This window comes from Zootermopsis nevadensis, unplaced genomic scaffold (assembly GCF_977971745.1).
Source record: "Zootermopsis nevadensis isolate Lab colony 2312 unplaced genomic scaffold, Znev_1.0 Znev_ptg000008l, whole genome shotgun sequence".
In the NCBI taxonomy this organism is placed as follows: domain Eukaryota; kingdom Metazoa; phylum Arthropoda; class Insecta; order Blattodea; family Termopsidae; genus Zootermopsis; species Zootermopsis nevadensis.
In genome coordinates, this window is record NW_028259140.1 from 8021696 (window position 1) to 8043185 (window position 21490).

At 34.9% G+C, this 21490-nt stretch overlaps 1 protein-coding gene across 5 annotated transcripts; it reads right to left on the reverse strand.

Annotated features, from left to right (window-relative positions):
* Positions 1-1158: 1158 nt before the first annotated feature.
* LOC110829497 (uncharacterized) lies at positions 1159-21488 on the reverse strand. Of its 5 annotated transcripts, XM_022063229.2 has the most exons (19): positions 21423-21488; positions 20880-21008; positions 19070-19212; positions 17487-17745; positions 16504-16720; positions 16131-16370; positions 15333-15470; positions 14059-14273; positions 13191-13314; positions 12113-12219; positions 7955-8091; positions 7560-7715; positions 6213-6456; positions 5112-5610; positions 4751-4885; positions 4376-4572; positions 3822-3966; positions 2770-2884; positions 1159-2492 (listed from the first exon to the last, which is right to left on the reverse strand). In XM_022063229.2, the coding sequence occupies exons 3-19, from the start codon at positions 19209-19211 to the stop codon at positions 2437-2439; spliced, it is 3126 nt and encodes a 1041-aa protein (XP_021918921.2). In that variant the 5' UTR covers position 19212; positions 20880-21008; positions 21423-21488; the 3' UTR covers positions 1159-2436. The 5 variants fall into 5 exon arrangements, with proteins under 5 accessions (XP_021918921.2, XP_021918920.2, XP_021918923.2 ...); XM_022063228.2 differs by lacking the exons at positions 20880-21008; positions 21423-21488 and adding an exon at positions 20107-20260; XM_022063231.2 differs by lacking the exons at positions 20880-21008; positions 21423-21488 and adding an exon at positions 20107-20259 and having other exon boundaries at positions 2792-2884.
* Between the last annotated feature and the right edge of the window lie 2 nt (positions 21489-21490).

A 21490-nucleotide genomic window follows, 5' to 3' on the forward strand; every position in this document is an offset into this window, starting at 1 on the left:
AAATATGACTTCAAACGCTGAAGTTGAAATGATGACAACGGACAGTCATCCTGTGTCGTCTGTCGCCAATTCGCGAACCGAGAACTGCAGTTTCGTGGGTTATTTATTGCAGCGCTTTGTCAGCTTATGCACTGGGTGAACTTAACCAAATGCATTTCTGCTATTTTTCTATGCCCATTCATTTTATGAGAAAATTTGAAATCAATTAAACTAACCTAACCTCAACACAAAATTATTCCTTCCATACTCACTTTTTCTCCAGTTAAGTGTATTACAACTGTAGGATTTGAGGTTTTCACGCCCTGATGACAGAGGCAGTATGACCTCTGAAACGTTGGTGGACATTACCGTACTACACGGCGCAACAGCCCAGAAGACAGAAATCTTTATATTACACCTCTCACAAAATCTACCACCAGTTCACAACTATCACATCATCCTATAATATTCCTTAAATCATGTCCTCCACTGAAGCACTCTATATCACTAAAGGGATCATCTCCAGTGTGTCATGCCCCCATCATGCAAAATCTGCCATATCATCACTGTATTGCAAGCAATGTTCTGTGTGAAATTGTCAGTAGCATGCTGTCTAAAGCAACATTTCTCAACCAGCAACTTCACAAAGTTTAAGTGGCATTAACTCATATTTTATCATATTTGACATTGGTATTTTTTAATAATTTTATAATGGATCAAAAATGTTTACCAACTCCATCATCACGGCAACTACTCATCACCCACCATCATCAGATGAGTAATCACCCTCATGATGAAAGCAGTAGGCACCTCTGAAATGGCAAAAAACTTCTACTAGACTGCATGGCACAACCACCCAGAAAAGTCATCTTCATAGACATTGCAGTTGGAACCTGAAATCTCACTTACAGCAAACTCGGTTGCCATAATGTATCAACACAGCAACAAATATAATCACAAAGATCAAAAAAGCCTTAGTGAAATATGGGTCGCTTAAATGTTTGACAGAACACGAAAACAAACACGGATGCACTTCACAAGAACAGACACTTCACTTGTTTCTTTTCTATTACTTGTTACCTTAATTTGTTGTCGTTTCTGCCCTGCACATTCAGTGAAATAAAACATTATTTATTATGCAACACAGGACAAGGCATCCACAATAATGACTACACAACACACTTTTTTAAAGTTTAACAGTATCATAATTTACAAAACAATACAAGAAAATAATGTTAAATAACATGAGGGATAAAAATCAGCTCAGTTCACATGAACATAATACATACACGCATGAACGTACACATATACCTACACACACAGCGTATATAATGACATTCAGCGTCAATAATAACAATAGAACTATCCTCATTAAACCCAGAATATAAAAAGTATTTTTGGCAGTTCTTTTAAAATCACTCGCTTACATCATTAATTACACTATTTATACACAGTGTTTTCCTTTACTTAAAAATACATACAGTTGTCTCTCATTATACATGGAGGTCACATTCCTGCAAATCACTATGTTTGTTCAAAACATGTAAAATGGGACACAAAACAATCACTGTTTTGATGTTAAGCTTGTGCCAGAATTCTCTGATGCTAAGCTTATCACCTGCATCACATTCCCTGATAAACCTAGAGAAGGTTCAACAAAAGGTAAAAGGAAAGTAAAGTTTGTCCCGCTACGTGCCATAAAGGCGCTTGGGGTGAGTGGTCGGCATCACGCCCCGGCCGGCTTTACCCCCGGTACCCATTGTAGAGGATGCTGGGTGGGCCCCAGAGCTGGTCTGGACGCAGAGGCTAGAGGAAAAATCCTCTGCCCCCATCGTGGATCGAACCCCGGCCATCCAGCCCGTAGCTAGTCACTATACTGACTGAGCTATCCCGGCTCATTTCAACAAAAGGTAAGAAGCTTTAAAAATTGGTAATGGAGAGAATATTGACACCTCTCATGATACCAAAATAAAACATGGACAGTGAAAACTAGTATAATGAGAGTCTCTTATACAGTTATAAAAGCAGCACAAAGTTACACCAGAACAAAACACTCTGTAGTTCCAGGAATACATACATGATTTAGTTCTTGCATTGGCAGACTTTACAGTATATAAATATATATAAAATTAAGTATAAAAAAATGCTGTCGCACAAGAAAAAGTATATTTTAAAATTTAACAAAGAGTGGCAAGATAATATTCTCATATTGGTGAGTATGAAGATGACTGTCTTCAGGAATGTTGAGCCATGCAATCCATAGAACCTGTTGTTTCAGAGGTGCTTACTGCCTCCAACTTCAGAGCAACAGACTCATTGCCCTGATGATGGCGGCAGTAAGTTGTTCGTTTCTATGAGATCACATGGAGCAACATCCCATTGCCAACCCAAAATTTGAACCATTGGCACATGATAACTTGTAATACTTTGGATACCTGAACTGGTCCAGTTCTGAGGCTAGTTTAGAGAAGAGGGCCCAACTGATAGCTTTGTCCTCTTCCCCGCTTTCATACCTGAAGACAGAAGCACACTCCAGTTTCTAAAACATTATAGTTTATAATTTATGCAATGGACAAAGCCCAAACAGTTTTACATGTCATGGAAAGAACAAACTTCTCATATGAGATAAGATTCTAAGGAGTAATCCAAACTTCTTTTGTGCAATTGGTTACTTCCTGAGGACAGAATTACAACTGGGAAATGGAAGTTTGTTAATTCACTGGCATAAGTGATCATAAAAGAATCTATGAATTAATTAGTTTGTCTTTTATAAGGAAAAAGGTCTCTAACCTTTGAGATAGTCTAAAATCACCTTAGCCTGTGCCTGGCCTGTGTCATATGCACCATGTGTTGTGGAAAAGTAATGCTCGTGGGTCGCTTCCCCCGCTAGCAAAACTACGGGATACTGAAAACAAAAATCAGCAGTTAACTGATTAACATTTGTTCCAAGTTAATGCAAATTGTACAAGTTAATTCTAACATGCAAGTCAGAAATATGACAAGAATAAATAAACACATTTTTTTGGTGTACAGTAAATTCTTAATTATCTGCGAGTGTAGATTATTCAGTTTCCAATTATCCATGCATAGATTTTCTTTACAGTTTCATGAGGAATATTTGCATGTAACAAGGTTCTGCAGAAAATTACATGATCAAGTGCTTCATATTTTGTACATCTAAAGATATATTAACAAGGTAATCAAATCAAGAAGGATAAAAATAGACAGGACACGTCATTTACATTCACTCTTTTCCTCGTGTTTCATGGTACCCAGTGAAGAGTTTGTGCATGACATGGATGAAGTTTTAAATTCTTTGTAGCCTTATGTAAACTTCTGAGGGAAAATCCACTCTGAAGAAAGTGCTTTCTCAGTAATTTCTGTGGAACATAAGGAAGTATGTTGGATACTGTCCAAACTATCATCACTTAACACCAAAGGCCGACAGGAATGGTTTATGTCCTGCACATTTCCTTTGCCAAAGAAATGGTTCACTATACAAAATATTGTTAATTTGTTTGGCACAGGAGAACTGGAAAAAGTATCCCTAAGCTCATTCTAGCAAGTTAAGTAAGAACAGGATGACAAGTAGTGTTTGATAATGAACACTCATTGTACCTGTGAAAAATACATTCTTGCATTTAAACTGTTGAAAGACAAGTGATGGATTGGTGCAAAAAGACTATGAAATGGCATGACCTGTGTGGGATCTTGTATAGTCAAACTGTATTGAATTGCAACCATTAATAAATATTTTAATATGGGTTGCATGACCTTTCAATCAGTCTGTAGCATTATATACTGAAATGATTCTATTCTAAATGTAGCAATACTACACATACCCTACATTCAGTGGGTACATCCCCACAGCACACATCAGCCCACACAGGTGTTGCCAGGTCTGATGGCCCTCTGCTGGAAACATCACACAGACTTGTTGAGTTGCTGTATCCTCCACGAATGTACGGATTCTTGTGCCACTGACTCCTAGAATAGAGTAAGAAATTGTGTTAAGAACATCCCACATCTTACTGGGCAGCCAGACTTTTAATAAAGTCATACCTCCCAACAAATCAGATCTAATTACCAGGTATCACAAATATGCACCACCTAAATAAGCATGTCTATTACTGTCTGCATTAGTTTACTTGAAGATCCTGAAGTTCTGCATTGTTTTCTTTAGTCCCTCCATAAAAATGTTCAGATACCTTAAATTAAGCCATAACTACCTCCTTCCATTTCCACTGCCATTCATTATTCACTAATCATTATCACCATTTGACATTATATAGTCTGAGCCACTGAAAGTGATGTTAATTAAACTGCAAATAAATAAAGGACCACTTTGACAAATGCATCAAAAGTATTAATTAACACAGGATTACCGCTATCCTACCTTATCACTCGACGGGGAAGAGGAATATATTCATTCAGTGTGAACTTTCTCAACAAATCTGTACAGTGTTGCCCAATCTCTTCCTCTGCCAAGTCTTCAACCAACTCAGCTCCCTTTCCTCCAACCCAGCCCAGAAGAACACCTTCTTGTCCACAAACAACATCAAAACCAGTAAGGTCTTGAGTCCAAGATGAGCGCTAAAAATACACATATATCTTCTTACACTTGAAAATATTACTGAATTTACAAACCCTTTTGTACCACTCAGTTTCTTGCCCATAATTTGAAGAAACATTTTATATTTTACTTTCATAGTTTCACTGTAAAGGCAACAAGGCAATACAAGATATCACTTACTTCCAGTTTCATACTGACCTCTTTATATGTTGGTATAACACTATTATCCTTGGACCAAATCAACTGAAAGCCTTTGATGTCAGGACTCCACCAGGGCTCTTTGAAATCAAGAAAGATCTTGTTTATTGCAGCAAACCCCATATCTTCAATAGCCTGACAAAATGACATATTACCAATTATTATACACAGCTACAGCAGTCTGCTGTGATTATTGGGACACAAATTTATTGTATAAATTAGCAAAGTATAAATGAGGTAAAATTCATAAGTATTATTTTATGCATTAATATTTTTCTTATGTTACCAATACTACATGTAAGTTAAACAATGACTGCCTAAAGTATTTTACTTTCCTTCATATTAGAACACTCTCATTTACCTGGATCATAGAACGAGGCAGTTCAGGTTCAAACATCGTCTTGCAGCTATCCTTCAAGCAGCCAAGAGAACAAGTCACAATGACATGTCCAGCAGTATACATTGCTCCACTGTTGCACAAAACTGTCACAGGAGATTTCCCTATATTTTTCATAACCTTTGAGTCAATGCCATTATGAGAAGACCGGGGCACTGTATCTCTATACATATCAGTGCCAAAAGGATTTTTCACGTCATGTCCCCTCAGTTTCTTACAAGCTTCTTCCAAAACTGTGTCATCCGGTACCTGCAAACTAACGTTCTGCTGCCACTTCACCTTAGTTACAGGACTGTTTAGAAACAGGGTTCCAGTTGGGAGTTCCTCTACTATGGCCCTGATCAGAGAGCTATAGCCCTTCTTGAAGTTTACATAATCATTCCCACCACTGAACAAATAGTTCCCCCAAGCTTTGGCAGAAAGCTTATCTAGTATCGTGCATGAGTTGTCAATCACCTGAAATCTAAAATTCATGTAAGTTAAACTATAATGTTTATGAACCATCCTGAATGTTGAAAAAATTTCTTGCCATGGATGGAAGAAGCAGATTAACAAAACGTTATTTTGTTTACTCATGGAAGTTTGAGTTTCCTCATTCTAAACGGTTTTTAGAATTACCATGTTCTGGAGACCTAAAACATGACACTTTCATGTAAAGAGGAGAAGCAAGAATATCACTCTCATGAATTTTATTCCAACTATTTCAAAGTTTTTCTATACAAAAGGCAGAACTAAACAATTCTGAAAATTCACTTATGGATTTAGCCCCTTGACTGTTATGAGAAAATGCATCCATCATCTGTGTATTGAATCAATATTCAGCAAAATACCAAAACCTAAACATTAATCTCTGAATATGTATTATATTATTTTTAATGTTACCCTCAAAGCTAAATATGTATTTAAAATATTAAGTTGTTTCTCTTCATTTCCCTTACAGAGCTTCCTTGAAACAAAAAATTGATGTCAAAGCACCAATCATATTTCTCTCACAATTATAATTAAGTATGAATTGTAAATTCTGCTTCTTCTATCTTCAACATGTTGTATTAAAGTAACAATTACCTCAGATGCCAATCATACAGTTCCACCTTCATGCATCGTTGCTCCTTTGAATCGCCATGACAACTATCTAGATACTGTTCAAACTTCTGCTTAAGATGATGACCAATAGATTTGGGTATTGCTTCCATATCACAATAACCATCTGCATACTGTTCACATTCTTGTAATATTTCAGTTACCACTCGGTAAACCTCTTCAACAAGTGTTGGGTCAAAAACCACTCCATCTTCTCTGATGTATATACCTACAAGTAAATAATTAAACATCCAATTCAAGCTAGTCACGTGGCTGGCCACCAACTATGGTAAATAAGGAGCTGGCTGAAGATGACTGGAAACCTGCACACCCTAGTCCTAAAGAAAGAATCCATTTTATCTAGTGAATGAAACGAGTGGGCCAAAAATCATTTTTGCTGTGGTAGTACCTCTACAGAAAATGAACCCTGACCACTGTAGACAGTTCTTTTGTTGAGTGAGCTATCAATGCTCCATATCAGAAATGCACAATAGTCTTTTCGTAAAAAGATGTGATGACAATATTAAACGAATCTTTGGGATATAGATGTGAGGATGTGGTCTGGCTTCATTGGCCTCAGGACAGGCTCTAATGTTACACTCTTGTGAACACAGTAATGAAGCTTCGGATTTTCACAAATGGCTGGGAAGGTCTTGAACAGATGAAAGGCAAGAATAATTCTGCTTTATGTAACTGAGCAAAGAAAGCTTTATACCTGTATTCTACGGCGTTACATGAATTAACATGACATATTTACCCCATTTTTAATGTATAGGTACTTTTATTCAAAAGTTTCTGTCAGAAAACAAAGATGGAACCATACACAATTCAAGCTTCTCTTAATTAAGAAATATATTATATATGTGCTCTTTTACAGTGCACTTATCTAAGTATGTATCCCATTAGTCTGTACATACATCCTATGGCTATAAACAAAGCTGTAAGAAGTGATAGGCCTAATATATAATATTTTAACAAAATCAAAAAGGAATATATACACATATATATATAAATTCAGGACAGCTTTGTTCATTAAATAATAAAATTTAAATGACCAAAACAAATGCATCTTACTTCTTGAATACATTATTTCATGAAATTTTGTCCATACAGTGAATTGTCACAAACTACAGTGACTGAAAACAAAAGTGATTTTACACAAAACAACAAAAATTCAATGTAGATCTCACTATTTTCCTTCCACAAAACAAAAACGAGACATACATATGTTGGTGACCTATGTATGCATAAATATAGTGCAAGTTGAATTCACATTTGTTACTTATATAAGACTTTTAATTGAAAAGAAGAACGTTTCAATAAATCATTTACCTTCTCCCTCGGATGATGTAACAGTTGAGAGCAAGTCATACTTATGTGCAAGTTTCCAAACCTCATTATTTTGACCATGGATCCACTGTGCTCCAGTTTCTATCCAGCCTCCATTAAGGAACATGGAGCTAATTCGTCCTCCTGGATGATCCTGTGCTGTATAAACATTAAGATCATATGATTTAGCTGCAGTCTGTGTTTTTCTTACAGAAAACTATCAATGCATTCATGTCACTTATAACACGCCATGAAACTGAGTAATGAAACTCAAATTCTAGCACTCACTGGTCATGTTTCTTTAATACTCAGCATTACAGCTACCATAAAGGAAAATCTGGAAAGACTCCTTAGATGGAACAACATTAAATTTCAATAAGTCAAAATAATTTGCTCACCTTCTAGAATTATGATGTCACCAAGTCCATTGTCTACCAAAGTTTTGGCAGCTGCAAGACCAGCAATGCCTGCGCCAACAATAACCACTTGGCAGGAGTTCCTGCAATCCAGAACTGATGTTTTGGGAATACAGCAACTGGAATAGTTTAGACATACATTTTTAAAGGTTTATATATACTAAGCAGAATTTGAGCTTCTCATGGCAGTGAGTATGAAAATGTCTATTTTCTGGGTTGCAGTGCCATGAAGTCTGGTAGAAGTTTACCAACATTTCAAAGATTCTTGTTGTCTCCCTGACACTGATGACTGATGCAGCAAGGACCTCTGAAATGTTGATAAACTTCTACCAGACTTCATGGCACTACAACCCAGAAGACAGCCACTTTCATTATATATACTATTAAAAATGGTAACTAAAAGATGCAATTGTGTCCATTAGCTCTGTCATGTCTGTATATTCATATGTATGTCTGCACGTAACAACTCTAGAACCAATGTATGGATTTTAATGCAATCGGATATTGAGGAATTTAATTAAACTTTGTCAACACATTCTAACATTGGTTAAAAATGGACAACAGGCATTTTACATAAAGACCTACAAACATTTTTGACTGGATGGGAAATCACCAACACATCCATGCAACCATGTGGAGAATCCCATTTGATGACATCACCACCAAACATCCTGCCAATGCAAAGGTCATTTTGCCCAGACAATACTGGCACTTCTGGTGCCATTTTCAATGGTCAAAGATTATGTAGTGGCAAACAGTCCAGAACTCTAATGTTATGAACACATTACAAAAACATGTTTATGAAACTTATGACTATAATTGGTATATAGTCAAAATTTATTTACATGAACTTAATAACTGGATAATCCTTCAATCAATAATTTAAGTTTTGATCTCACTACACCATACTAGAAACTGTTAATACCCACTCCACATACAAACCTCTGTTAGTTTTACTGATAATAAAAATCTACAATATTTTTGTAATGTTTTTGACAAACTTTTATCAATTTAACATTATATATTTAAATTTTACTTACACATATAAATGGATCCTCAAGGGGTTCTGACATCCCTTCATTCATATACATACCACAACCACAATTTGAATTCATATGATAGAATGATGACAGAATGATCATGAGGAAATACATAGTAAAGAAACTGAGATGTCATTAACAGTTCACAGTAATGTGCCAGCATTTGCCTAATGTGACTGAGGAGAATCAATCAGATCCCCAGTCTGAAAAACAGGCCACTGGATTCAATGTGAGAATCTCTTGAAAACACAGAATAGCTCCATGTTCCAATCAGGAAGCCGTCAGACACCCTGTGCAACACATCACAAAATCCTTCTTTCTGTAAGTATAAACTATTGTAAGAATATTAGTGACAAATGGGATGAGAGGAACTCTACTAGAATAAAATCAAGATGGCAGGAACCAAAATGTTCTATGATAAACTTATAATTATATGAGGATTAACTTTTGAAAGAAACTTGATCCCTTTTCTTTCTCAAATGTATATTCCAACACATCAGTTACCAACAGTACCAATTGATTTTCAAGTTAGCATACTTTTCCACCATCAAACATTGGTTCCAGTATTGTAGCTACTCGACAATTTTTTTTTTTTTGTCATTGAATAACAAACCTTCTCAAATCATACTAAAAGGTTTGAAAAATCAAAATACATATTCATTTTTCAAACACATTTGACTCAAGAATTGTTTAAATGAAAAACAATATACACAGTAATGGAAAATATTGTTACAGTACTGTGTAAGGTATATAAAACAAATAAGGTAATGTAAGAAAAGACAATCTCCCAATTGATCTTGCAAGATTCTAGTTCCCGATTCTGCTATAACCCAGTTTTATTCCTTGAAAGGAGGATTATCCCTACACGCCAGAAAACCAAAACAATAATATTCATAATAAAATATAATCATGAACACACATAAGTAAAATTAATTAGGGAAAGTAGTTATGAACAACATGTGATATGAATGTTTATTAAAGAATTTTTCTACCATAAACTACAGAAAATATTTAACTTCATATACTTAATTAATATTACCAAGCACCCTAAAAGAATGAAATTTCAGTCTAAATAATGCTACAATAAAATAAAATAAACAAGGAACCACACAAACCATTACTATACACAGTAAATGCATTTTGTCTGATAGGGCACAAACTTAATAAAATGTAACAACTATACAACAAGGTAACTTTATTGTAAATATGGCATAATGAGGAAAATCATAAACACTTTAACCCTTAAAGTTACTCTTTTTAAAACACTAAATTCTTGAAAACAACATTAATATAAAACATATTATTCTCATTAAGAGCAATGGATTGTTAATAACTGAAAATATTTGTCATCAGAGAATGCCACAGCCCTGAATTTGAAGTAAACTACTTCAAAATGTTTCTCAATTTATACTGTTCACATAGTGATTTAAGATATTAGCAAAACTTTATATATATGCTCTTTAACATTAAATTACATTATCCATGATAGACTTGCTGTCTTTCAATTGAAAATTATCTATACCATGCTATGGAATGTCTGTCATGTTTTAAACATGGAAATATATTATGACAGATCAATCACAAAATGTATATAATACATGTGTGTGCATCCTCTACACAGCAAATTCTGAAATTACTTACAAGACAGAATTCAGAATAGATTCAACAAAATTGATTTAATTACATCTGTGAAGTATTACACAGCAAAAGTAACTGTTTATTTGTTTATCTATAAACTATTCATTTAACTACCAAGTTCCAAATGTGAAATGCTGGTAATACTTTTACTGGACAAATTTGTCAGTAACAGTGAAAGGTAGTCAAAATACTTTTCAAGATAAACAGATGCAACCTTTTTGATGACCAGTAATCTACATACAAAATGCCAGAAATCAGAACCTGACTGTTAAGTCTCTATTCAGTCACACAAATGCTTCCAAAAAATTTTTGAAATAGGCTGATATCTTAGATTGTCACTTTCACTGGAGCCAACAAAAAATAGATTATACTTACAACACTGAAAGTTGTAGATAAAACAATATTGAAGAATCTCCATCTCTTTGACTTAGAATATTACACAATCTTTCACATCATTACAAAACGTGTATGAGAAATATAAAACAATATCTGTCTTGGAGAATATTGCAGAAGATGAAATCTTCAAATAATATTGCTTTGCAGGATCAGTTGATGGAAGAAGTATGGCCCTTTATGGTTCATGCAATGTTTATCTTAGGTGTAATTAAGTTTTTAAGGAATGCTCATCCATGTAGGTCCTGAGATGAAGGTAGTCACTGGATTTACACTAAACACCACACCCATATCACAGAGAAGATTTTGAATACCTGAATAAAATTCACACAATCAGACTAAAGTTTAAACAACATAAACATAAAAATAACTTTCCTCAGATAAACAAAAATAAAACAACCATTGCACGCCTCTACAAAAAATAATAAGAAATTGTTTACATCTTGAATAACAACAGCAAACCAAAACCAGACACAGCATATCAAACTAATATTTAAATAATAATAATGTACACTTTTGTCATTTGTAGCACACAAATAAAATAGACTGATTAATTTTAAAAGCAGAATAGAGGACAAGATATCCAGATTCCAAGTGGTACTACATCAAAACATAAAAATTACATACATGACAATATTGCCCAACGACAAAGGCAGCAAGCGCCTCTGAAATTTCAGTACATTCGTATCAGACTACACAGTGCAATATCTCAAAACACAGCCATCTTCACACTGAAGTTGATAACAGCAACCAAATCTGGTATGCCATATCTATCAGTGGTCACATGACCTTCCCCTCATAAGGTGAGGGAATAGTACAGCAGTACTAACTGCAAAGTTATTTTTGATGCTCCTAAAAATGTAATTCTTTCCATTTAATTCATAATGAAAAAAGATTTAAAATTCACAACTGCTAGGAATAGTATGTCAACTAAAGATGAGACTGTTCTTCAATCCCAGGAGATCTGGCCACCCTAATAAAGAATAACCAAATCTCATTCACAGCCAATAAGAGAATATGCAACACTAGTACATTCACAGCTTGTTATAGCAATTACCATATCACTTACCCATAATATGCAAAGATCCTATCTGCTTCCCTCCATCCAGATTCCACAGCACCATGCACAGTAGAATAATAGTGTTCATGTGTTGCTTCACCAGCAAACAGCAAAACCTAATGATTGATAAGATAAAGAAGTAGTTTTTCATGAATGAGGTTATAATACAAAAATGTTGAAATGTTTATAATAAATTGTTATGTCTCAGGTTACTAATGGTGAAATCTTAATGACATACAGCATTTAAATTATGTTACCAATGCTTCAGAAGATAATGGTTAATTGACATATGCTGAATCACAGGACTACATAATTCAGAAATGTTATGTTGAACAATTGTTGGGACTGAAGATGGAGATAATATGCTTCTATGAAATGTTGACATCTACCTACATGTCTACACAGCACCAAAACCAAGAAGAACATCATCATCCTCAAAGATTTCAAAATATTAGATCTCAAGTGCATATCAGTTTACTGCAAAACAGTTGTTCAAACAAAATGCCTTTGCCATATCTAAACAAAAGTTTTTGGCCAATTGACTTTTTTTCCATATAATTTACCAAAAATGTGTTTACCACTGAATTTGAGGAAACAAACTGCTATCCGCAAAAAGACTTTGCAACTTGCTACAGATACAGATCCTCTGCTACCCAAAATGTCAGAACAGAAGAACTCTCTTGATTGCTGTCCTTGTCTATCAAGAATTTTTATGACCAGATGGGAGCATCAGAAACTACTGGTCCAGGGACAAATAAGAGAACACTTTGATTTCTTCATGCACATTGGTGTGGGATAAGTGTTTGCATATTTCAAAAATATTTACATACTGAAGATAAAGGGAATCCGCATCACAAGAATCCTCTAACTATAACATGAGCTGGAAGTTAAATAAAAATGTTTAACATTCTAATTCCAGATTTCTTAGATGTAGTACCTGTCCAACAGATAGCTGTATATGCAGTCATACAGGAAAGTTGATGCTTATTCTTCCCAAAAACATGTGTTACCAGGTTGAACCCTTGGAAAATATGACATATTCTAATATAGTTATCAAACATATAACAGTAGATACAACGATACATACTGGTTTCTTATTGTTATTAGTTAAAGGTTCAGCCAGATGTGATGCAAATGCTCCTAGAGTCTCTGAAGTCATGCTGCGGAAGCTGTATGAGCCACGGAAGTGAGGGTTTGATGACCAGGCTGACCTGATACAAACACATACTGACAATAAAGTATTCCACTTTACAAAACATCTAACCAGTTCAAATATAAAACACGCATCATGACTTTAATCAATATATTCCTTTTCAGGTTTCCTATAAAAAGTACCATACACATTTTATACCCAAGTGAAGAATGCCTGCAACTATACTTCCACACACCCCCTCCACCCACTTAATGGTACCTGGACCTTGTCATGGTGGTGGGGCTTGAGTACCTCAGTGATCCCAAGAGCTATGCTGGCGGTAGCATAGCTACTGGTCGGGTCTCCCTAGCCAGATTGGTCGAGGGGGAGAGGTCAGACTAAGACAGGTTCCCTGGTCCTCCAGGTTGGGGGTTGGTCGCAAGGCTAACAACCTTGCACCGTAAAAAGGAAGATGTTTCGAATCCTCAATCAAAGCCTCGGACAGATGGACCTAACAGAGGACTGAATGGAAGAGGAGAATTGAGGAGGCCATGGACCGAATACAGACCAGAGAGCCATAGAAGAAGAAGATACTTCCATCCTGACACACATTTTCACGGAGTGATGCTTAATTAAGATACAGATGAGTTCCACCGTTTCCTTTAATCTATGCATGCCACATACCCCATCTATCTCATCTTCCTTGACTTCATCACCCTAATATTTGCTAAACAGGGTAGTCAAGCTTGGTTTTAAAACTTTCCAAAGCATAGACTCATCAAATATAAATATGAAAAGACATAAATAGCACAAAGATCCTTACCTCACCATACGTTCAGGCTTAGGTACTGTCAAATTAAAGCCTTTACCAGCAAACTTCTGCAGAAGTTCAACACAGCCATCTATCACTTGTTCATCAGACAACTGTTCCATGTAGCGTGCTGAAGGTCCCACTATCCAGCCACATAATACTAGAGGCTGGTTGTCCACAGAATAAAACCCAAATACATCTTGAAGCCATTGCTTTCCTCCCACACCCTGTCAACATTCAGAAAAATTAATAATTCAAAGAAATGGTTGGCTTTAGAACATACTGACAAATCAACACAAATATTAAAATAACATGTCAATAGTAGGGTGTATTTTAAGATTCCAGATAAACAAACCTTTTAAATTTTCATTATCGCTCATACTACTAGCAAATGTGTGTATAATGTCACCATTCACATTTAACAAGTTTGGTTACAATGAGTCTTCAGTTATGGTCAAAACAACAAACTATTTTGCATAGTTATCATGTTATTTACCATTTTCTTAAAAAATAGTTTAATGTGCTTACTATAAAAAAATATATCCCTATACAAAAATTCAAAACCCTGCGTTAAAGGTGCCAGTATTATTCCCACCTCAGTCAATGCTATGTTGGCATTGTTAATGGCAGAGTTTAAAGTTAACCAGATGGGAAGATATTAAACAGCATGACTTTTACTGAGTTCCATAAACTCAGTCAATTAGTTCCTATACTTATGTCCATTGTAAAAAAAACATAAATGCAAGAAGAAAAAAGTTAAATCAGGGAACAAAGAAACACACACTCACTAATAGCTTTCACAAGGAGCAGAGTTTCAGAACTGTATAAATAACACAGCAGCAAAAAACACCTGGTTCCTGAGCTTTAGAATTTAGAACTTTTATATTAATACGCTAAAATATTAACAGTGCCAATTAATAAATCTGACACTAATACGCTGTTTAAATTTCACATTTCAATTATATGCTCTTCAATTTCATCGTAACCACTCCACTTCATAATCCCAATCAGATTATAGTCTCTTGAATGACAACCTCAACTAAAGAAACATCAAAAAACAGAGGCCAAAATAAGTGATCTATTTGTAAAAGTATGTGAAGTATTTTTTCAGTTTCTTTTTCAAATCACAATTGTTTGCACAGGTACAATGTTCAGTATTAAAATAAAGTATAATGCTAAACCACAAGGAAAATACGACGTACTTGTAAAGAAAACAGAAGTTATGAGCCTTTGATATGTTTAAAAATTCTGTTTTCCATATTTATAAGACTAAAAATAATACACACCTCAGCCACATTTCCTGAAGGCTTGAAAGTATGTGCCTCTTCATCAGTCCAAAGGAAGTTAAAACCAGAGTGTAGTTCTGGCCACCACTGGTATGGAAACTTGAGATATATCTTGTTCACGCACCCAATACCCAAACCCTGAATGAAAATGATGACATAAACTTATCTTTAATAATAACGCCTGGAGTTCTTGAAGAAGAACTAAGAATCAGATATATCAGACCTACTTCTGGATGGATAACAAACTATTACTATCATTGTAGATATTTATAAGGAGAGAAATAAAACCAATTATATTAATTATAGATGAATATTACTTTTATCAACTACAGATAGTATGACATAAAAAGTCTGCTTGGTGTGGGTGGGCATAAATATTTAAGCTATACTCTTCAGAAAATATGCATCCACCCTTGCATACACAACACACTGCACTACTCTGCTGGAGAATACCAAAGTGCAAAACGCTTGGAACAGGAACAGGTGGAGTGAGTATGGAGGATGTAGATGGGATTCATCTGATCTGGATAGGGATCAGAGGCAGGTTTTTTGTGAACATTGCAATGAACATATAGGTTCCATAAAAGGGGAGAATTACTTGACTAGCAGAGCAGTTTATCAAGAAGGACTTTGTTCCATGGGGTTAAACAGTCATTGCACTACTCAGAAAGATATTTCAGCACAGCGATAGAACTTATCCTTTAGTAAGGAATTTGTGTTTAAACCCATTAACTGGACTCAGTCAAATGCTGCTTATCCTCACTGGCAATAATTAATTCAGCTGGCTAGTCAACTCACCTCAATTGTTTTTAACTTTTTTGGTGGCAATGCTGGATAGAATATGGAGTGTGCTTTCTCCTTCAACACACCAAGACTTACAGTCAGTATAACATGGTCTGCTGCATATGACGAACCATCAGAACACTCCACTAGGACTTTATTTGCTGGCACATTATTCCACTTAATATGTGTAACTTCTTTATTGTATTTTACATTACCACCAACATGTACTTCATCTTCCCCACCTGGATATTTATTCTGAAATAAAAATCAATTCATCATTCCACAAGTTGAAATAGTGACTAATATGGATTCAGTCACTCTTGCCAGGTTGACAGGGAATACCATAAACAGAGGGATTACAAAAAACATTACACAAATAAGGTCTTACCATTAAAAGGTCCAGGGCTTTCTGATACCCTCCAGATTTCCAGCTCAATAGCAGATTACCCTCGCAATCCCAGTATTCTGTCAGACCACGGCCAGATGTTTCAAACCAGGAATCAGAACCATCAATACTGTTCTCAAACTTTTGGAACCAGTCTAAGAAATACTGACCTATTGTTGAATGACTACCAGAAAATTCTTCTTCCATCTTTTTCTGAAATCTACAAAATGTGTATGATCTACTAACATCTGTTTTCATAAAATTCATCAAGTCAATCACACCAATAAAAATGGCCAAAATTTAGTATCTTTTAAATCACTACCTTCATAGAAATCAACATGCAGCCATAAGAAATTTTGACGTTGAACCAACATAAGCATAACCCAATCAAAATTACAATATACTCCATAATGACAGATTTTTGGAAAATATGAAAATCTGTTAAAACTATTTTTTTAAATTAAAAAATATAAATACAATGACTTCATACAGTACAGTTATGCTTTCCTGTGACATTATAACTGTAGAAGTATTGTGGTGAGAAATGCACAATTTGGCATGATGGGAAATCAGAAACATAACTGATGAACAAATATGTGATATGAGCATTTTTACTCCCAGAAAAAAAAGCAACATTGTAACACATTAACAATGTTCACAAAATTATTGCAACCAGTTTCACGAAAATTACAAAATATATGCAAACTCTTTTCTTTTGGATGGGTTTAAACATCATTTGCTCTCCTTCCATAACAAACAGAATCAAAGATCCATGTTTACACAGGCTTCTTTTGTTGCTCTTGTGCACAGAACACGCCCTTAGAGTCATGATGTATATTTCAGAAACTACCTGTATATGGCAACCACAACATAAGTAAAATTCTTCAAACAGTTTTCTCTGTCTATACTGGTAATTATTTATAACTAAAAATCAATAACAATGAGCAAACCTTATAATCAAAGTGTAATATGACATGTGAACTTACGATTCATTGTAATAATCTCCAAGAGATCCTTCAAAGTCTCTTAATACAGAGTCACCATTCTTGTGAATAAATGATAAAATTCTTATTATTTTATCTGCAACCTCTTGGTCAACAATTTTTCCTGTACAATCAATATATGGTGATTCTAATATTCTTGTATTACTTTCAGTCAAAAGTCCATACTTGTTTGCCAAGTAAAATACAACATTGCCCACTTCTCCATGAACCCACTGAGCTCCAAGATCCAACACAGCATCTTCTGTAAGCAAGCATTTCAAAGTACTTATAAACTTACAAGTTAGGTTAGGTTAGGTTAGGTTTACTGTGAAGGTGCAAATAAGCATAGCAGGAGACTCAGAGAGCTCTCATAATTTTTCCTAATATGGCATTAGGGACTTCTACTTTTGAATTAACAGGCACAGAAATGCTTCTGTAGAAAGTTACGTTCCACAATACTGACAGTCTTATGCTGTAGATACTATAGTAGCATTTCAAGTTTAACGTTCTAGTGTCAATATAGCTTAGTCATGGTGAAATGTTATCAAACAGTTTACAATAAGACTGTGTCAATACATTTGCAGCAACAGTTCAAGTTATATTTCAGTAGACACTGAGAATCTCATGTCTGTAGTAGCAGTTCAGATTATATGCTTTGAATCTTGTAGTGTGATATATGGTGTTTTATGTGTCATGATACAGATTATAATTTATTAGGTGGAGCAATAAATAGCATAACTGTGGATACATAATTTTTCTGTAAAACAGGAAGATCAAAATATTTCTGATAGAAAATATTCATTTATAAACTGCAAGGTTCTAACTGGATATTATTTATATTGCCAGTTATATTTACCAGTCTCTCAAGACACCAAGCAATCTTTTAATTGATTAAATAACTAGATTCTGTTACTTACACAGCAAACTATATTAATTACTTGTAAGAAAAGCCATATGGAATAAGCGTGTGGACATAGATTAACATCACTTCACTTGCCTGTTTGCTTCAGAGAGCACAGGAGGGATACATTTTGAAGACATATACCAGATTTTCTAAAAATTAAAATCATTTGCCAGCTCCAATCAACCCATCACAGGCACTATAACCACCAGCTTATACACTGGCTGTTTGAGAGCGCATATATAATTATAAAAGACACAATATACCACCAACTTAAGGGTAGGATTGAGTGCATAATATTCCAAGCTATCACAATAACCACTTTAGTGTTAACACACTTCAGCTGCTTATGTCCAATGGAATTGGTGTACAAGGAGTACTAAAAAATGGTAAGCTATGCAGTCATTAACCTTTTTTAGTTTGCATTTCCTTCTTCTTTTATTCATTAACTGTATTATGTTTTAGCTCAAATCTGTTCAGCTATCTTGAACAATGTAGAAATTCAATTTCCAATATTTTCTTATTCCCTCCCCAACCTCTGGACTTGGCTAAAACTTTTGAAAAATCACACTCTGTCCCTTGCGTTCATCCTAAAATCTTGTCAGAAGCGGATATGTTCTAGTCTCTTAATACTTCTTACATTACTAGCAAACACAATAACATCTCTAAATGATATAAAACTTACCAAAAAGAACAGTGTGAATTCTGCCTCCCATCCTTTGCTCTGCTTCTAAAATAGTAACATTAACTCCACGTTCCATTAACCTAGCAGCTGCTGCCACTCCTGCTGCCCCTGCACCCACAACCACCACTTGTATTTCATCCATCCTGAGGAAGTTAAAAAAATTTAGATAGCTCTTTTGTAACACTCTCCCTTGAGTAGATTAAATTCAGGGAATGCTTGTTATCATTAAGTCCAAAATCTTTTGTCATCCCATCTCACATAAAAAAACTAAAGATTAAAATATACATGTGTAATTTTTCCAGTTGTGCTGTATGGGTGCAAAACTTGGTCTCTCACTTTGAAGGAGGAACATAGATTGTGGGTCTTTGAAAACAGTATGTTGAGGAAGATAATGAAACCTAGATGGGTGGGAGACAGATCATGGAGAAAATTGCATAATGATGAGCTACAAGGCCTGTATTCCTTACCTGATATTCTTAGGGTGATTAAACCTACTAGAGAGGAATCATTGGAGTGAACTAGATGCAGCAGCTAGCTCAGGATAGAGTCTGGTGGCTGACTTTTGTGAAGATGGTGATGAACCTTCGGGTTTCATAAAAAAGGGCTATTCTTTGACAAGCGGAGTACACAATACTTTTTTCAAAGAATATCATGCACCATAGAGTGAGTGAAAACTCTCCTTAGAATCTTGTTTCGTTGTTGATGTTTAGGTTATGTTAAACTTCCGAGTTCTTAAATTTTGTTTATTACACGATTTACCTTTACATAGAATAAAATAAATCTTGGCAATAAACTTAACACCACCAAGGCCTCCAGCGCTATAATACAAGTTTGCCGAATGGCCTATCAATAAGTCTATGTATATTTGTATTACTTATTTTTTTATTACATATAGCATACTTACGATAGATAGGGCACTGTGACAATCTGTAACCAAAATTCGCTTGCAAATGTTTCTTTCGCCCCTGAATGAGGGCAATTGTAGTATGTTTTACTGTACAATCTGTTTATGGAACATATAATGTATTAATATTTACCTTTACGCAATCCCACAACACATTTCTTATCCACCATGATAACCACATGGTACACAAACGTTCAAGAGTGGCATGCCACATGTACAACCCAAAATAAAAATCGTCCGGGACATTAAAATCTTAGAAACACGTGAATTGCCATCTTTCAAAAGAATTTGACCGTATGACATGTAATGACTAAATTATATTGATAGTTTTTAAAATAGGACATGAGCATAGATGTGAAAATTCATGCAAATCTTGCCCTTGCAAAAACTGATATAATCCGTTAATATCACAGTTGGTAATCCCACATTTTAATTATAATGTTATCTTGATGTATGATTTACAGGTTGTATATTATGCCCTCACCTCTCTGGTATTTTCTCATAAAGGAATGCATGGAAACCACTGCATAATTTTAATGGTCTTCTAGTTACTCAATTTAACAATGCTGTATAAAATAAAATGGAACCTGCAGCAGTCTCTAAATCTTAGAATAATACAAACTACAATAAGCAATACAAAATAATACTGATACATAGTCATTATACAGTGACAAAGAAATAACAGAAAATGGCCAAAGACAAAATTAATAGAGGAATACTTACCACTCTTGAAACATATAAATATCCACAAATTTCCTGTAAAATAAAAATCTCAGACAAATGGTTAGCTTTCTTGCTTAATGATTAGGAGGTCCTATGTTCAAATCTTAGCTTGGAGACCACTTATCCTAACTGATGGTTTTTGTAGTGTTCCTCAATCCCTCCCAGAAAATGGTGGAACAGTACCTTGAATTAGGCCATCTGCTTCCTTCCACATTCTTTCTACTTCATTGTCCATTAATCATTGATGCTATATAGTTTGAGCTACTGATAACATCAATCCATCATCCATCCTGATGGAGGCAGCAAGGACCTCTGAAACATTACTAAATGTGTACCAGACTACACAGTACTTCAACCCAAAAGACAACCATCTTTGAACTCACCATGAAAACCTCAAATCCTGCTGATAGCACTGTTCACTGGAATATGTGAAACATAAACTCTACTTGAATGTGTCAGCAATAATAAAAAACATAAGAAATTAAACTATAAAAAATATCTTCGGATGAAACTGTAACAAATATCATGAACTAGAGATTTACTGCATGTAATAAAAGATGTAAATCACAATCTCAATATTAGACAGATTTCAGAGTTTGACAATAACATACATAAAACATGAAGCAAATCTCTACAGTTCCCCATTTCCTCTTATTGAATGTGTCTGGAATTTCATACTGGGTAAATATCAAGTGCTATTTCATACCTAGACCATTTTTATCTTACCATATTGTTTTCCTTTCCACAATCTACAGATAAAGAAAGGCTGCTGGCAGGTAACAGGAAGCTATGGT